At 41.9% G+C, this 18,935-nt stretch overlaps 2 protein-coding genes across 3 annotated transcripts in view; both read right to left on the minus strand.

Annotated features, from left to right (window-relative positions):
* gas2 (growth arrest-specific protein 2) overlaps positions 1–18,935 on the minus strand; it is a 452,494-nt gene that overhangs the window by 79,260 nt on the left and 354,299 nt on the right. The window lies entirely within an intron of this gene.
* The window catches only part of LOC114359818 (nuclear receptor corepressor 1-like), an 88,784-nt gene that overhangs the window by 42,946 nt on the left and 26,903 nt on the right, over positions 1–18,935 (minus strand). Inside the window, exons 3-8 of the mRNA XM_028314331.1 lie at positions 13,108–13,327; positions 11,492–11,602; positions 9,820–9,987; positions 8,876–9,043; positions 5,642–5,767; positions 2,948–3,155 (exon numbers count right to left, since the gene is read on the minus strand). Coding sequence (XP_028170132.1) covers positions 2,948–3,155; positions 5,642–5,767; positions 8,876–9,043; positions 9,820–9,987; positions 11,492–11,602; positions 13,108–13,327 — 1,001 coding nt within the window. The remainder of the gene's footprint in view (positions 1–2,947; positions 3,156–5,641; positions 5,768–8,875; positions 9,044–9,819; positions 9,988–11,491; positions 11,603–13,107; positions 13,328–18,935) is intronic.

Here is an 18,935-nt window from a genome sequence, read left to right on the forward strand (position 1 = left end):
TGTAGGCTAGAAATTTCCTCGTTGTGCTAAAAAAGATGATAAAAGCTGTTTCAACTTGTTCCCAGAAAAAATATCATAGCAAGTCTCATTTATTATGGACAGCATTAAATTTGGTACGAACGACCGAGGCCAGCGATCATCTCCATACAATAGACGTGTCTCATTCTTGTCAATGATTGCGTGTCTGAAAGTATTCCACATAAATAACGCCGGCACAAACACAAACCAGTGACCGATGACGTCACACTGTCAGCTGTTTATCGCGGTCACTGACACTATTCGACATAATATCATTCTGAAAGCAGTAGGATGTGGGCTAAGTATTACTAATGCGGGAGAATGCATAAAATATCCAAATGCACACGGTTAAATTCCAACTTTTTTTTTACCCTAAGTTTGTGCCTAAGTCAAGATTATAAGGCAAACTGGCCGTATAGAGCAGTCCTATTTAGCAATATTTAATTAAAACACGTGTACGTCATCTTCTACCATTTTATAATTACCGCACCATACATTCTAATTAACTCATGGCCAAAATAACTGCGGTTTTTGATGTTTTTACATTTTCATATTGTTTATAAGACTATTTAAACAATATTAAAGTGTAAATGCATCGAAAATTTTGGAAATATAATCTAAAACTGAATTCAATTTGACAGTTGTAATCCGGATTTGGACAAGGATTGAATATGGGAATCGGGCGTTATTAGTCACCGCTAGAAAGATAAATTAATTCGTATTAAGTATAAACTGACTGATATGGGTCATAAAACATAATGTATAGGTAATTAGGTATACCATACCAAAGCCAAGGTTGATTTCAGTAGAAGTGAGCAACTCATCTTCATGACGACGATCTCTTAGAGATCACAAGTTCAATACTTTTCGAAGGACGTCTACGACAACGTAAATAAACGTGACCTATTTATGTGACGTCACATCAGCTGTATGTCGCGGTCAATAACCCCGACTGCACTTTCCAGATGTACTGAGGTTGGCGATCTTTCGTATACATAAGTAAGAAGGAAGGATACTTTTTTACGTGGTCTTTTTGTCATCACAAACCTTGGGAATATCCCTATGTATGGCACCACAACTACGTAAATGTCCAGTAGACAATGGGTGACAAATGACGAAAATAGAAATCGTAAGCAAAATGTCGATCGCTAAGCGGTAAGTGCTATCACTGCTATAGATGACTCACGCTGAACTGTCCCACCAAACTCAATGACAGGGGGGCGCTACCATCGCTCAACAATATGGTTTCCAACATGGCAAAAATGCCCCGCCGCTGGAGTCCCGCTGTCAATGTCATGGATAGGACAGTTCAGCAGTATATTGGAACTATAAAAAGATTTCTGAAAAACGTCACTATGGAAGTTAGCAAACGTGTCCTCGCCGAAAACAGCCGAAAGTTTTCAGCAGTTGCCATAGCAATCGCCATTTTGCTTACAATTTCTATTTTTGGCCAAACATATCCAATGTCGCACATTTTGCGTCACATAAGCCTAGCATTTGGCGCAACTTTATGGCGTCATGTTGGAGGATATTTTGCACCCTAAACTATCAGGGATCAACTTTGCCACCGTTTTCACACTACGACAACAGAAACACGTGACTGTGACGTCACTGCATCAGCTGTTCGCGGTCAACGACCGCTTACACTACGCTGTCGGGAATCGAGTGGGGTTCCCGCGCCCGTCTCGTCTATGACCTTAGCGACGCGTGGGCGATATTGAAGTCTGCATAGTACTATAAAAATAGTAATCATTCTCGTGAAATACAGACGCGACATGCCATTAGGGCTGTCACGTGTGATTTTATGATAATTTTTACAGCCTCCTTCCAAAGTTACCGTGCCTTAACTGTGTCCATATTAGTAATTAGTATGTGATTGTGCTAATGTTGTCAAGCAATAAAAGATTGAGGATTTGAGCTGATTTGAGAAAGTTTAAGACTAAATCACTCGTAAAACTTCCTACGAATTTAAGGAATATTTAGCAGCAGTCGAACGCGCATGGACCGTTACGTCACACGTCCGGGATATGTACATATCAGCTGTTCATCAGGGTCAATAACCCTTCTGGATTCGTCTTGGGTGGTGGTACGCGCGTGTGCACTCAATTTCGGGGCAACTCACCGCTAATCCACGCTAAATTTTGTCAGTGTGTGCGTGCGCGCCGCATACGTATTGGCGCGCTCACATACAAACCGCGCTCATTTGTATTTACTCTGGTCTCGCGGCGGGCGTGCAGACGGACTACTCACGGTTGGTGTCGACGTAGACGGGCGCGGTGTCGTGGCGGGCGTGCAGACGGGCTCCGGGGCGTGCAGACGGGCTACTCACGGTTGGTGTCGACGTAGACGGGCGCGGTGTCGCGCGGGTCGCGCAGCAGCGGCGGCACGACGGTGAGCGCGCGCATCTTCTTGTCCTCGTGCTCCTGCTCGTGCAGCCCGTCCGCGATCTCCTCGAGCTCGGCCTCGGACTTCACGCGCGCGCCGAGCCGGTTGACGATATTTTGTGCCCAAAACTATCAGGGATTTCAACTTTGCCACCATTTTCACACTTAACAGAAACACGTGACTGTGACGTCACTGCATCAGCTGTTCGCGGTCGACGACCCCTTACACTACGCTGTCGGGAATCGAGTGGGGTTCCCGCGCCCGTCTCGTTATGACCTTAACGACGCGTGGGCGATATTGAAGTCTGCACGGTTGGTTTCGACGCGAGACCAGAGTAAATACAAATGAGTAGGTCATCTTCGTAGAAACGCACCGAGCGTGGTTTGTTTGTGAGCGCGCGCCGCATACGTATTGGCGCGCTCACAAACCGCGCTCATTTGTATTTACTCTGGTCTCGCGCTGGGCATGCAGACGGGCTACGAGGCGTGCAGACGGGCTACGGGGCGTGCAGACGGGCTCCGGGGCGTGCAGACGGGCTACTCACGGTTGGTGTCGACGTAGACGGGCGCGGTGTCGCGCGGGTCGCGCAGCAGCGGCGGCACGACGGTGAGCGCGCGCATCTTCTTGTCCTCGTGCTCCTGCTCGTGCAGCCCGTCCGCGATCTCCTCGAGCTCGGCCTCGGACTTCACGCGCGCGCCGAGACGGTTGAAGCGCTCGCGCTCCTCGCGCTGCTTCCGAAGCTCAGGGAACACCTGGAAACACCATTATGTACAGTTCACACTGATAATTAACTTTTAAAAAAAATAAAACCGACTTCAAATGCGTGAACACAAAAAAATACTAAAAATAACAATTAACTTTTAAAAAAAATAAAACCGACTTCAAATGCGTGAACACAAAAAAAAACTAAAAATTAAAAATATTGCGTACAAAAAAGTTCATCCCCAATTTTCCACCCTTGGGGGTGAAATATTTTCTTCAAATTCGCATGAAACCACCCTTTTGATAATACCTATTCAACAAAAAAATAATCGTTCAATTTGATTTATAATCGGCGGAGATACTGCGTATAAAAAAGTTCATCCCCAATTTTCCACCCTTGGGGGTTGTTTTTTCTATTATTAAATTTAATTGGAACAACCTTTGAGGTATTACCTATACGCCGAAAAAAGATTTGTTCAAATCGGTTCATAATTGGCGGAGTTATCGCGTAACAAACATAGAAAAAAAAACATACAGGTCGAATTGAGAACCTCCTCCTTTTTTGAAGTCGGTTGAAAATAGCCACCTAATACATCGCGGGTGCACGAAGCAGATTAACGCCTATTAATACCCGCAGCGTGCGCCTGTTTCCCATTGCACACGTGGAAACTTAGTACTTTAGAGTGAACCTTACTGTCAGCCGGTTTGGTCGCAGCAATCGTCCCACACCAAATAAAAAATCTTCTATGTACTGCATAAACTATATTAGTCCATGATGATACTACTCATCAGCGACAGGAACAGAGGTGGAATTGTGTCAAGCAATCGTAATCATTTGACAGTTTATAACGTACGATAAAGTCCGTTAAACAAAGCGTTTGTCAGAATAATCGTACGTTATGAACTGTTAAATGATAACGATTGCTTTACACAATTCCACCTCAGGGATGTAATGGAAATCCGTAAACGTAACCGAAACTTTCGGATATCCGAAATAAAAAAATATCCGTAACCGGTATACATAATATTATTCCAATATCCGTAACCGCATCCATAACCGAATCTACGTATCCATAACATCCCTATTTCGAACAACGAATCAGATGTCGTTCAGATTGAATGAAATCTGACAGGTTATTCAAACATTCAACAATTCGCTTCGCCTTGGAGGAAACCGGGCGAATAAAGGGGAGACAAGTCGAGCGGAACGGAGATGTGTTTTAAACTCCCTGCACGCCCTGCAGACTATTATTACTCGGCCGACCCAGTCAAATCGACTTCTAATTAATATGAGGAATCAGCTGATACCAAANATCGGTTGAAAATAACCACCTAATACATCGCGGGTGCACGAAGCAGATTAACGCCTATTAATACCCGCAGCGTGCGCCTGTTTCCCATTGCATACGTGGAAACTTAGTACTTTAGAGTGAACCTTACTGTCAGCCGGTCTGTTCGCAGCAATCGTCCCACACCAAATAAAAAATCTTCTACGTACTGCATAAACTACATTAGTCCATGATGATACTACTCATCATAGCGATAGAACCGGGCGACAGGAACAGAGGTGGAATGAGGGCTATCGTTTTAGCGCTCACCAGTTAGCGCCACTGTAGATTAAGGTCCTGTCACTGTACGCGACTAGCATCGCGAAGACAGTGGCACCGACTGGTGAGCGCTAAAGTGGTAGGAGGACTATCGCATTTGCACTCATCAAGATGGCGCCACTGTAGAGTAAGGTCCTGTCAATCGCCAGGGGTGCCAACTGTTAAGTATAAAAACGATAACCCTCATTGTGTAAAGCAATCGTAATCATTTGACAGTTTATAACGTACGATAAAGTCGGTTAAACAAAGCGTTTGTCAGAATAATCGTACGTTATGAACTGTTAAATGATAACGATTGCTTTACACAATTCCACCTCAGGGATGTAATGGAAATCCGAAATCGTAAACGAAACTTTCGGATATCCGAAATAAAAAAATATCCGTAACCGGTATACATAATATTATTCCAATATCCGTAACCGCATCCATAACCGAATCTACGTATCCATAACATCCCTATTTCGAACAACGAATCAGATGTCGTTCAGATTGAATGAAATCTGATAGGTTATTCAAAACATTTATTCTCAAGCTGAGCGGAGATGTGTTTTGAACTCCCTGCAGACTATTATTACTCGGCCGAGCCAGTCAAATCGACTTCTAATTAGTATGAGGAATCAGCTGATACCAAATCGATGTAGTGTGCTCTTTCATACACGCATACTGTATGAAAGAGCACACACTACAAAAACGGCTTGACTAAACACAATCATTTACGTGCAATATGCACGTTTACGTGTACGTGTTAGGTATCTAGGTGCACATTGTGTAAAACTCAGTCTGAACCAAAGAAGAGACATAAAAAAAAGATCTCTATCTCTCTCATGCCCTAACCAGCTGCTTAGACAAAGCTTACGCTCAAACCTTAACTGCTTCCCAATTTTACTTTACTAATTGTTTCAAATATAACATTCAAAATGATATCTTACTTTCTCAAAGAACTCGCGATTTCTCGCGTCCTTGACTTTCCTCTTCTGTCCCTGTTCTATCCTCTCGACTCTTCTCAACCAGTCTGCAGCTCGTCTGCTGTACGCTTCTGCTAATAAGTCTTCTCTCTGCAAAGTGACAACATGTATATTAGGTTAATTTAAAGAAACACATCATACTCTGGCTGGTGACTGAGTTTCTTCCGCCACTTCTTCTCAGCACCAGCCCATATGTTGTCCCGAAGTGGTGGTAAGGCAAGCTATATTTGCGACGTGTATAAGTGCCCTGGAAAGGGCCTATGTACTGAATAAACTATTTCATTTCATAATCATCATTTATATGACGTCCACTGCTGAATATAGGCCTCCCCTTTTTATAACTTTTATAAGGTCATCTGTCTAACTTGTGTGTGAACGTTCCACGCTGTGCTTGCCGGTACACAGACAAAAGACGGTAAAGAATCAACTTTTGTTGACTTTATGAACACAACTTGGATGATGGTACACAGTCACACGGTGCGTTTTTCAGATGCACTACATACGCATCGTAAAAATCCCCTGTTTTGTCGTTCGTTTCAGCCAAATGACGTTCATTGCTAGACAAAGGCCTCCCCTAATAATCAGGATCAACGAGCAATCCTGCACTACCTGCATCAAGATGCTTCCCGCGACCTTCACCAGATCTTTAGTACACCACACTACGTCTTCCATCATCCCCTGTACTATGAAACATAGCGACTATTACCTTTTCCCCCTCCCTCCTTAGCCGGTGTATGTGGGCAGCGAGTCGCTTCCTGAAGGTGCGGTGTCGCCTGATGTTCTCGTGGTAGACAGGGGTGTCTTGGGGCTGGTTGTACGCCCGACGTCTTTCGTCATCCCCTGTACTATGTAACGCAGCGACTATTACCTTTTCCGCCTCCCTCCTCAGCCGGTGTATGTGGGCTGCGAGCCGTTTCCTGAAGGTGCGGTGTCGCCTGATGTTCTCGTGGTAGACAGGCGTGTCTTGGGGCTGGACGTACGCCCGATGTCTTTCATCATCCCCTGTACTATGAAACATAGCGACTATTACCTTTTCCGCCTCCCTCCTCAGCCGGTGTATGTGGGCAGCGAGTCGCTTCCTGAAGGTGCGGTGTCTCCTGATGTTCTCGTGGTAGACAGGCGAGTCTTCGGGCTGGACTTACGCCCGACGTCTTTCATCATCCCCTGTACTATGTAACGCAGCGACTATTACCTTTTCCGCCTCCCTCCTCAGCCGGTGTATGTGGGCGGCGAGCCGTTTCCTGAACGTCCGATGTCGCCTGATGTTCTCGTGGTAGACAGGCGTGTCCTGGGGCTGGACTTACTCAAAATCTTTCATCATCCCCTGTACTATGTAACGCAGCGACTNTTTATATTAGGTTAATTTAAAGAAACACATCATACTGTGGCTGGTGACTGAGTTTCTTCCGCCACTTCTTCTCAGCACCAGCCCATATGTTGTCCTGAAGTGATGGTAGGGCAAGCTATATTTGCGACGTGTATAAGTGCCCTGGAAAGGGCCTATGTACTGAATAAACTATTAAATTTCATTTCATATTCATCATTTCAGCTTAAGGCCACATAGGCCTTCCCAATGACATCCTCATTTCAGCCATAGGATGTCCACTGCTGAACATTAGCCTCCCCCAATGATTTCTAGATTGGTCGGTTGGAAGCGGCCTGCTTCTAACACCTTCCTGCACCCTTTATAAGATCATCTGTCCATCTTTTGGGCGAACTTAACACACTATTCTTGCCGTTTTACAGACGTAAAGATTTTTTTTTCTTAATATGTATTGATATGGTGGTTCACAGAAAAATTCTTGTTACACAACTTGCTTGGTGGTAAACTGTTACTATCAGATCAGATAAGCTGTCATCTGTACGTTCGTTTCAGCCAAATGACATTCACTGCTGGACAAAGGCCTCCCTTAAGAATTTCCACAGCGACCGGGTCTTGTGTTGCCCGCGACCTTAAACAGATCTTCAGTCTACCACACTACCGCCCGTATTCTCAAACATTACTATGAGGTCTTACAGTGCGCGTGGACGCACAGGATGACACACGAACCAATCATAGAGCTCTATTCAACGCTGCTTCACTTAATCAAGCATCGTTTATGAATACGGGCGTACGTCTTTCGTCATCCCCTGTACTATGTAACGCAGCGACTATTACCTTTTCCGCCGCCCTCCTCAGCCGGTGTATGTGGGCAGCGAGCCGTTTCTTTCTTTCTTTCTTTCTTTCCTTAACGCTTGCGCTTAATTATGTTGCTGTCGCGCTCGCACACTCACTGCGGGCGCCCGTCGCACAGTCGCGACAGCAATATAATTACGTGCGAGCGATAAGGATGGGTAGTTTGGGGTCATTGGACAAAATTCTACGTGCTCGCAGACCAGACTATAGCGAGTATTACCTTTTCCGCCTCCCTCCTCAGTCGGTGTATGTGGGCAGTGAGCCGCTTCCTGAACGTCCGATGTCGCCTGATGTTCTCGTGGTAGACAGGCGTGTCTTGGGGCTGGACGTACGCCCGTCGTCTTTCGTCATCCCCTGTACTATGAAACATAGCGACTATTACCTTCTCCGCCTCCCTCCTCAGCCGGTGTATGTGGGCAGCGAGTCGCTTCCTGAAGGTGCGGTGTCGCCTGATGTTCTCGCGGTAGACAGGCGTGTCTTGGGGCTGGACTTACTCAAGATCTTTCATCATCCCCTGTACTATGTAATTCAGCAACTATTACCTTCTCCGCCTCCCTCCTCAGCCGGTGTATGTGGGCAGCGAGTCGCTTCCTGAAGGTCCGGTGTCGCCTGATGTTCTCGTGGTAGACAGGCGTGTCCTGGGGCTGGACTTACTCGACATCTTTCATCATCCCCTGTACTATGAAACATAGCGAGTATTACCTTCTCCGCCTCCCTCCTCAGCCGGTGTATGTGGGCTGCGAGCCGTTTCCTGAAGGTGCGGTGTCGCCTGATGTTCTCGTGGTAGACAGGCGTGTCCTGGGGCTGGACTTACTCGACATCTTTCATCATCCCCTGTACTATGAAACATAGCGAGTATTACCTTCTCCGCCTCCCTCCTCAGCCGGTGTATGTGGGCTGCGAGCCGTTTCCTGAAGGTGCGGTGTCGCCTGATGTTCTCGTGGTAGACAGGCGTGTCTTGGGGCTGGACTTACTCAAGATCTTTCATCATCCCCTGTACTATGAAACATAGCGACTATTACCTTCTCCGCCTCCCTCCTCAGCCGGTGTATGTGGGCGGCGAGCCGTTTCCTGAAGGTGCGGTGTCGCCTGATGTTCTCGTGGTAGACAGGCGTGTCTTGTGGCTGGTTGTACACCGGATATAGCGTCTGCGGGCCCAGGTGCGATAGAAGTGCGTGCGCCGACGCCGCCTGGAGAAATGTTCGATTGTTGAACAAAAGTAGCCAGTAAAAACAAATGTAACACCTAATATGTCATCACCAATTGTTTTTAAAATATTACTGTCAAAGTCAAAATGTGTTTATTGCATTTCATGATTGTTTACAAGATATAAATACAAATTACTGATAAACCTCGTGATGAGCTAAAATATGCTTGCTTAATAGGAGTGAGTCCAATAGTCCAAAAGCCGAGGTTCGAACCAGCCTCAATTTCAATTTCATGAATGTTTACAAGAAATAAATACAAATTACTGATAAACTATCCTGATGAGCTAAATATGCTTGCTTAGGAGTAAATCCAATCAATAGTCCAAAAGCCAAGGTTCGAACCAGCCTCAGATCTAGACTCTGCCAGTCCGACACCGCCATCGATAGGCTATTGTCGCCTCAATATGCTTTCAATATTACGCTAAATTATTCACAATAGAGATACAAAACACTCAAGCAGAACAAGAATCGCTCATTTGACAATTTTTTAGTCCCGTTAAACCCTCGTGGTAAGCTATTGCTTGTGTAACGAGTGGGACTAAATAGTCCAGCGACGACGGGGTTCGAACCTGCCTTCTTCGGATCTCGATTCCGACAACGACATACACCATAACTATACTCGCTTATTCACAGAGAACGTGTTAAGTGAGTAGAATGTTTTCTTTTATTCAGTGGATTTACTTAAGGTATTTTTATATGTTCTTCTGTGGCTACTGCCTGAAGTAAAAATAATCTGAATTATTTACCTTCCCGCTTACCTTTTTCCTGTTATCCGCGTACACGCACTGCGCCAAGCTTCTATGTCTTGGCACGGCCTCCTCGGGCTCCTCGGCCCTCGCTGGCTTAGAAGCGGTCTGTTCCAGCTCCTCTTGCTTCTTTTTTAACTTGGCCAGGGTCGCCTCTGACAAAGCCATCTCGCGGTCCACCTGGAAAACAGGAGGTCGGAGTGAAAATGGGCCAAGTTTCGATGTTTTTTTTTTTCACATTACAAATAGTGGTGTTATAATAAAGATACAGGTATACATGTGACGCCGTGTAAGAGTATAGCAAAACATCAGATGTTGTGGAGATGAAGAATTTTAGTTTTGTATAAATGTTACGGTCAATGTGATAAATGTGAAAATTATGAATAATCGCCGGTTATTATGAATAATTACCTCATGATTTGGTAAAAGTGATTAATATGAGATCATTTATGTGTGTATAAAACTAAATAGGCGGCTTAGGGGTGGCCCAAGGGCCACCCCCGCCGCACCCTAACCTATTTTTCACTTTAAANTATGAATAATCGCCGGTTATTATGAATAATTACCTCATGATTTGGTAAAAGTGATTAATATGAGATCATTTATGTGTGTATAAAACTAAATAGGCGGCTTAGGGGTGGCCCAAGGGCCACCCCCGCCGCACCATAACCTATTTTTCACTTTAAATCTAAACAATATGTTATGGGCATTATGGCAAAGTAATGTTACGCAAGAAACAGTCCAAAGTCATTATGCTAAATTATATGAATATATGATATCAAAACGTTCAAAATGTGTGGCTGTACACCGGCGCTGTACACGAGCCGGTGTTCTCATTTATGATATTTGTTAGTATTAAGGTTGCATTATTAAATAATCACTGATAAATGTGATTAATTTATCACTTTTACCTCGACTGTCCGTAATTATTCATAATAACCGGCGATTATTCATAATTTTCAATTTATCACATTAACCGTAACATAAACATTATGAGTGTCATCGTATCTCTTACTAGGCTATCTACAATAATATTCTAATAATAGTAATTTTTAAGTGACCCCTATGGAAACAAAATTCCTGTTATGTGTTACCATTGGGGTCAGTTAAAAACTAGGGATTGATGGTGAAAACGGACATTAAAAAGATTTGATGGTTTGTATCGAATAGGTTCCGAAACTTCTAGACCGATTTGAAAAATTATTTCACCATGAGAAGGCTACATTATTTCCACCATAAGAACGCTACGTCGTAGGTGGTACGAAGTTTGCCAGGGCAGTAAGATATAATGAAGTAAATTACGTGACTCCCATCAAGCTTTGGTCATCAGCGTTTGTAAATACAGAAGTACCGTGTGACCTGTTAATAAAAATATCTTTATTCACTTATGACCTATATTACGCAGTTTTGCACTAACCCAACCAATGAAGGTCAAGTTTTTCCTGCAGATAAGTTCTATCATTGGACCCGCAACGAAATTAATCAGAAGAACATAGGAGTTCGAAGTTAAAAATCGACTTCCCACACTTCGCACTTCGACTTTGACAGTTGAAAAGTATGTCAATGCAAAAATGAACTATAGCCCTTAAAAGGCCCTTCGCATGTCTCCTTACTTTTGGGCCCTGTCAGTGTTAAAGGAAACTAAAGCATCAGCAGAATAACGCTGCACTGGTGTGATCCTTACCTTCGATATCTGCTGCAGCAGGTCATCCTTGGTGGTGCGAAAGCTGTCTTCCGCAGTAGGCTCGGAAGGGGGGTTGGGCGAGAGCTCCACCGCGTTATACGCGTTCACCGGCTGTGGGATTAAAAATATCGATTAATACTGATAATTAATTTCAATCGATCAACGTGGAAAGCATTACGGGACTATTCCCACCTCTCGTTCCCACCACTGCAACTCCTGTGTAGCCAGGATCTACAGCTTGACCGCCACAAAAACCCAACCAATGAAGGTCAAGTTTCTCCCGGGGGAAAGTTAAACTGTCATTGGACCCACAACGAAATTAATCACAAGAACATAGGAGGAGTTCGAAATTAAGGTTCGTTTGATGATGATTAATTTATTCTAAACATTTGCATGATGACCCAATCAAGTGACTAAGTGCGGTTTATTTTTGTTAAGCGGCTATTCTATGAAGTCCCAGTATCACTACGACCGGTACCGATCTATTGTGATCGCCACTATTTTCCTTACAGTTCGCCTCCGAGTCCTGCATCCATTAGGTAGTGCAGTATCTTTTAGGGGCGATATTTTTTACATCTTGTGAGCTTAGGATGTGCCCAGGTGGAAGCTCCTAAGCTAAGTGCGGTTTCGATTGCCCTGTGAAACTAACTAACCCCTGATAACAATATCCACAATTATTTGGCGAACAATCGCAAAAGAAAAAATATCATACTTGAATAAAGTGTTCATCGAGAATGACAGAAATGCACTCATTAATTGTCTAGTTTTAGTTAAAACCAAACCTAACGACAATTGATCAGTAGATGAAATACATTTTACAAAACTGACTAAAAGCATTTAATGTAAGTAATAACAGGCGTTTATTTTTGTTATTATTGTTAGTGTAAATTAAAGTTAAATTGACACGTAGTATAAAATAAGGTGTCATTGACTTAACGTTATTATTATTGTCATACTCCTCATAAGAATAGTAGGCATTAACGTTCTTGACGTATCTGACCAGAGGTGGAATTGTGTAAAGCAATCGTAATCATTTGACAGTTCATAATAACGTACGATAAAGTCAGTTAAACAAAGCGTTTGACAGAATAATCGTACGTTATGAACTGTCAAATGATTCCTATTGCTTTACACAATAGACAGTTTGATACCATACCCCAATAATTCGAAACCACTACTGTTTTAAAAAGATCCTTCATTCTGGTCTTAAAAAATTAATTAATTTTAAATTATCTGTAAATTACGAATTTTTTTCGCATTGTAATTGAAAAGTAGTACAATTGAGTTGACAAAATAGTAACGTCACTTGCTTGTAGTGCCATACAAAATCTATGGGAGAGTTTCGTTTTGACAGTTTTAAAAAGTACGTCAATTGACTGGTGGTGTCAACATGTCTATTCTACATGACCTCTCTATCTACGTGGACCTATAATTGGCTCTTTAGTGTTTTTGGTTCGGAAAGCATTGCCCAAGATATGAGGTCAGGACGGAAAGTAACCTAGTGAGTGTAGGTAGAGTCCTTATCCCTAGCCCTAGCCAGTCCAGGTAGCTCAGGGCATAGAACAGCAGGCAAGCCCCACTACCAGCATTTATATTGAAATGGATGTCAGACTCACCACTCTTGTATCAACTCTGAGGGGCTGATGGACCGGCAGCGGCGTGGGTGGTGGCCTCTCGACGCCGAACCGTATCTTCTTGAAGGGGGGCGGGTCCGCCGGTGGCGGATGGTGCGGCTGCGGCGCCGGCGCCGGCAAGTACCCACTGCCGAGCATGGACATGCGGGTGCCACCGCGGTACTCGCCCACCGCACCGCCTCCTCGCACGTAACTGCCATCCCTGGAAAGGAGAGAAGGAGCATTTAGTCTATGGTCTATTTGCATGCTTCTTGACGACAAGATGTGCAATTAAGCTAGCTTGTGTTTATTTATTTATTTATTAGGTACACCAACAAAGTCACATACATAATACAGTTCATACATTTTAACATGGTTTAACACATGATGCGTATATGACCTCAATTACAGGTATACACAGCATTTCTTTTTGCAATGTTAGGGAACTTGTAAACCATGTTTTATGCAAATAAACGCTTATGTTCCATTATCATCAGGTCATTTAGTTTCTACTGCAGCAGAACGATTCTAATTCACCTGAGGTAAATAGACGATTTTGCCTATACCTGTCCAGATGGGTTGGGGAGATTTGATGATCGCATATTTCTCCTATGGTCGCCTCTTACGGCATCCAGGGGAAGAGAGGTTCAGGGTTGTATTCTACTTTCTCGGGAACAAACGACAGAACCGAGAACCAGGCAATAGTAGCACGTAATGTAAAGTATTATCAACATAGACAGACATATCCTACGAGATCTATCTTTGATTTTTCAACTACTTAGTTGAGTACTACGTTAATTTAGCAATTTCGAAGCAACGTCGATCAAAGGAACAAAAATAAATAAACACATTCGAGGGTTTCCATAAAACTCGATAAGTGTACGTCGAAAATGCTGCCTTTATTCATTCGGCAAATAATAAATGTAACAAAATACCCAATAAAACCTTTTTAGGGTAAGCCTCTCAGGTGATCCGAAGCCAAAGCGCTAAAAGGTTAGGGCCATTGAACTTCTGAGCTCGTAGTTTCATAATCCCTTATTTGCGGGGAAACAGTATTGTTGGGAACCGATTGGTGGACCAACCTCTTTTTTATATTGTCTATGTTTTTTATACTTTTTTTATTACCTTTTGATACCTTTTGTTTAGTTTGAAGTTAGTGTTTTTTGATAGCCGTTGTGGGCATATTTTTGCAGAAATACATCTTCATTTTAATCCGAAGGTTTTTCTTATTTCCGCACGCCCGAGCGGCTGTCCGCAACAAGTATGAAGTTTATAATTGGAGGGCTTACTATTTATATCAACTATCGATAAAAGTAAAACTAAAAATATCGCGATTCTAGTTTTGTCCAATCTAATAATATCTAATGCACGCCACTAGATGATTATGAATGGAGTGAGATGCAATGCCCAAATAATTGAAAAACTTTTTACACGTAGTTATTTTCTATATTTCAAGTATAAAGTCCATTGTAAATTTCCGATACTTTCGACAACATTAATGGATTCGGGTTTCGGGAGATAAACCCCAAAATAGAGATATTGATTCAACAAACCACATTCATACTCGTTTGATTGATTGATCTGGAGTAGCGCTGGAAATTTCCAATATGTTTTAATATGATCTGAGGTTTTAAGTAAATATCGGTAAGTTAAAATGAATGGATGGAGGTCGAAAACATTATCGGATTCTAGGTACAGCATCGACCATTGACCTTTGGGTTGTGTCCATTCAACTGTAAATTAACTTGACATTTCGTTATTTCTGAAGGGAGACTCTCTCTACTTTCTGAAACCTAAATATTGGAAAATAACGCTTGTAATAAATTAGATTACTACACATTAACTTAATTATTACCTAGAGAGCTGTGATTAATACTATTATTTTTCGAAATAACGTAACGTAACGTAAGCCTATTCTGGTAATCCGAAAAGTCGGATAAAGATGCGAAAGAAACGTCTTACGCTTTATGTTTTGCGTAATTTAAGCAATAAAGCTATCAGTTATCCATAAAACTATGATATTATTAGTGGACATTATCAGGAACACATCAATGAGGATAATGGCCCCTGATCATTAGTTTACAAACGCCCTTTAAACCAGCCGGAATGGACGATAAAATACATGGCATGTTGTGAAATATTTAGTAAACACGCATGCAAACGATAGAATGCACCGCGCCTGCGATCTTGCAATAATGAGTCATGTGGAATAGCGAATTAAAGCCCCAGTCGTACTACGCTTTCGAAATAATTGTATGTAATTAATAGATATCGTACTTGTTTATCACATGCATGTAGCAATTTTCAGATAGATTCTACTTTCTAAAAACATTTTTTTTAATGTTACTTTTTAATAAAAAGTCGACAAACGGCAAGATAGGTACAACTTGGCGAAAGAACTCTACCGTGCCCCACGCATCTGTTCATTTATTTGACAACAGATGTCGCTAGCGCCACCACGTTAATAAATTATTGTGACCCAATTTTAATTATTTGTCAATAAATACTGTTTACGAGGTTCTTGCAAATACTACTAGTATTGTAATGACCATAACAATCATTAGTATAAATGACTACACATTAAATACATAAATTAACTATGAAATAGGAGTCAAAGCACAACTGTCAGTGTCTTCCACAAACCAAAACAAACAAACAAAAACACAACATCGCATTTGCAAGATGAAATAACGAACAAAATTACTATACCAATACACTGTCCCGGTCGGAATGCAATTATTGTGCATGTCCTCTGTACATCACCCTCTTTATCACACTACACACTTTTTACTTTTTTAGTAAACACGGCTTTGTTAACATTTGCGTTGCGACGCGTCAATCGAATTTGACAGATAAGGCCATTGACTACAGCAACCACGATTTGATGGCCAGCGGTACAGATTTCCGGGGAAGAATCAAATGACCAATCAAAACCGCGAAAATTTACTTTTGGCGAATTCTATTGGCCATTCACCGTGCCTGTAGAGTAGACGTTGGCAGGGAAAGAAGAAAGGCTAAGGTTGCGGGGGGAGGGGGCTAACTGTTCTGCCCGCGTGCGTTCACAACAAAGTCATTTTTTTATTATTATTCTGTCGCCGACGAGACCCAACTCCGAAGCACGTGTTTCACAACTTTGAAGACGGTGCGTGGGCACTTAGATAGATAATGATAAAATTATTGGAAAGTGTAACAACATTTCAAGGTTTCTCTTAAAAAAATCTTAATAATGCAGTTAATTTTCAACTAAAACTTTAATTTAACAAAATCTAACATCATTGTTCTTGGATATTTTTAGTTGGCGCGCTTTTTTATTCAAGTCCAGTCCACACCGGCCAAGTCCTATTTGAATTTATATAGAAAAGAGAAACTTTTATTGCTAAGAAAAACTGAAGACTTGAATAAATGGCTCAAAGATTTGCTCTATTTCAAGTGAAAACAAAAAAAAACAGTTAATTGCGCAGTCGTATAAACACGACACGATACATACGACACGTGTTACATCGTAAGCGAAACGTGGCGAGATATCGCGTGACCTTTGCACGTAACGTAACACTGTACCGGCTTTTCGAAATGGACGGGGAAAATACAGGGAGGAATTTTGTAATGCCACCTGGGGGGAAAGTACTCTTAATACTGTAGATAGAAAATTTTACTCAAAGAAAACATCCCTTTATTTAAAAAAAGAAAATAGAACTGCATTTAAAGACTTCCAACTCGCTCCCGGGAATCGAACCAACTAACATCTGTGAAAAATTACAACCTATATTTTTTTAAGGTGGTAGGTATGGTGTTGAATTATCGAAAAAATACATCTTTGGATGCACTTTTCTTTCTTTTAAATAATAAAGGAATGTTTTCTTTTAGTAAAATTTTCTATCTACATTATTAAGAGTACTTTTCCTCCAGGTGGCATTACAAAATTCCATACTGTATAGGTAACAGTTTCCTCTTGGATCTTTTATCAAAAACCACGTCCGATTCGCGAGCGTAACGTTTTATCGTCACGCTAGAACACACACGAATAAAATCGTTAATCAATGACGTAATTGCAGATGGAGTTGTTTTTATCTTATCAATAATATTTCACACTACTTTGCAGAGAATAAATAAATGTTAAACAACACATTTTTATGTAGGTATTTCTATTATTGCTAAATCTATTTTTACACGTTGACATACTATTGATCTTATTCAAGGTAACGTATTTCTAGAATACATTAAATGGAGATTTTATCAAATGGTGCAATTACATTGTGTATTGTGTAATATTTGTATCTAAATAAAGACACGTCCTAACGCAAGATCCTGGTAATATAAAGGTATATTCATATTTATACAGTGGGGCGTAGCGCGTAGGCCATGAGACCGGGCCATAGAAAACATAGCGCAATGCGGGGCATTACCGGATCTGTACTAGATACGACTGGGTGTTGTTGATCACGAGACGTGCAATAAACTTTCCTTTATCATCGTCATTATCATTAAGTCATTAGTCTCTACTCTACTACATGAGCACGATCTCTAATTAATTTACCGCAGGCAACTTGTCTTAGATGACTTTACGGTACTTAAGACGTAGCGTGGGCAGGCCTCCTACTAGGTGGACCGACGATCTGGTGAAGGTCGCGGAAGAGCCTGGATGCGGACAGCGCAGGACCGGTCGTTATGAAAATTCTTGGGGGAGACCTTTGTCCAACAGTGGACGTCATTTGGCTGAAACGAACTTGTTTTGTCTACCCATGCTGGCTAGAAGGGTTGGGGAGTATTTGTAGCTTTTTACGACATCCACGGATAGAGTGGGGCGTTTCTATTTAATTTTTCTGGTGGAATCACTCGGTGACTGAAACTTTGTAAAACGAAAGTGAAACTCTTGACAGACCGAAATCACTCGGTGTGGGCAGGAGCTATTGGTTTTATTGCAATCTTGTTGAAGTGACCTTCAGCGCTACGCATAGTTCTCATTCCAGCTATAACAGTTTGGATCCAATCCAAGGGTTCAGGCTGACAGTTGGCAGTTCTTGTGTGGACTCATCCGTTTGGCACGGACGCCAATCGGAAACGATTTCACTTGGATGCACCAGAAATTCCTGAAGCATTAGACGAAACTAAAGCATTTTCGCTGTGTTACATTGTAACAAAACCTTCAAAGTTACAGTACGAAATACAATCTTACAGATGAACATTATTTGTGTAATACTTTCAATAAAACTTTCATATAGGTAGGTCAATCAAAATCAAAACTATTTTATTCAGTTTTAACCAATATTTTGGCAATGAATGTTGACTGCGATTCAATAAAAAATTATTTCATAATCTTAGAGTAGGTTACCTTACTTATTTCTGGTGAATTTGCGAGATAGAAATATGTACCGTGAAATAATCCAAATGAGATTTTCAAAAGACAAAAATATATTTGCATCATCCCAACTAATATTATAAATGCGAAAGTAACTTTGTCTGTCTGTCTGTCTGTCTGTCTGTTACGCTTTCCCGCTTAAACCTCGCAACCGATTTTGATGAAATTTGGCATAGAGATAGTTTGAGTCCCGGGAAAGAACATAGGATAGTTTTTATCCCGGTTTTTGAAACAGGGACGGGCGCGATAAAGTTTTTCTGTGACAGACAAAATTCCACGCGGGCGAAGCCGCGGGCGGAAAGCTAGTAATTAAATAAATCTAGCAGGTAGAAGTAAAATAGACATAAAAATTTTAAGTTCCCAAGCTTACTGGAACGCTTGTAAAATGTAAAGAAAAACGCAAATTTTATACCAACAAGTTAAAGTGAGCGGTATGAACAAATTAGCAATTAAGTTTTACGACTAATTAAATAAA

Source organism: Ostrinia furnacalis, unplaced genomic scaffold, assembly GCF_004193835.3.
Source record: "Ostrinia furnacalis isolate ACB-3 unplaced genomic scaffold, ASM419383v2 OfSCF4659, whole genome shotgun sequence".
NCBI classification, from domain to species: domain Eukaryota; kingdom Metazoa; phylum Arthropoda; class Insecta; order Lepidoptera; family Crambidae; genus Ostrinia; species Ostrinia furnacalis.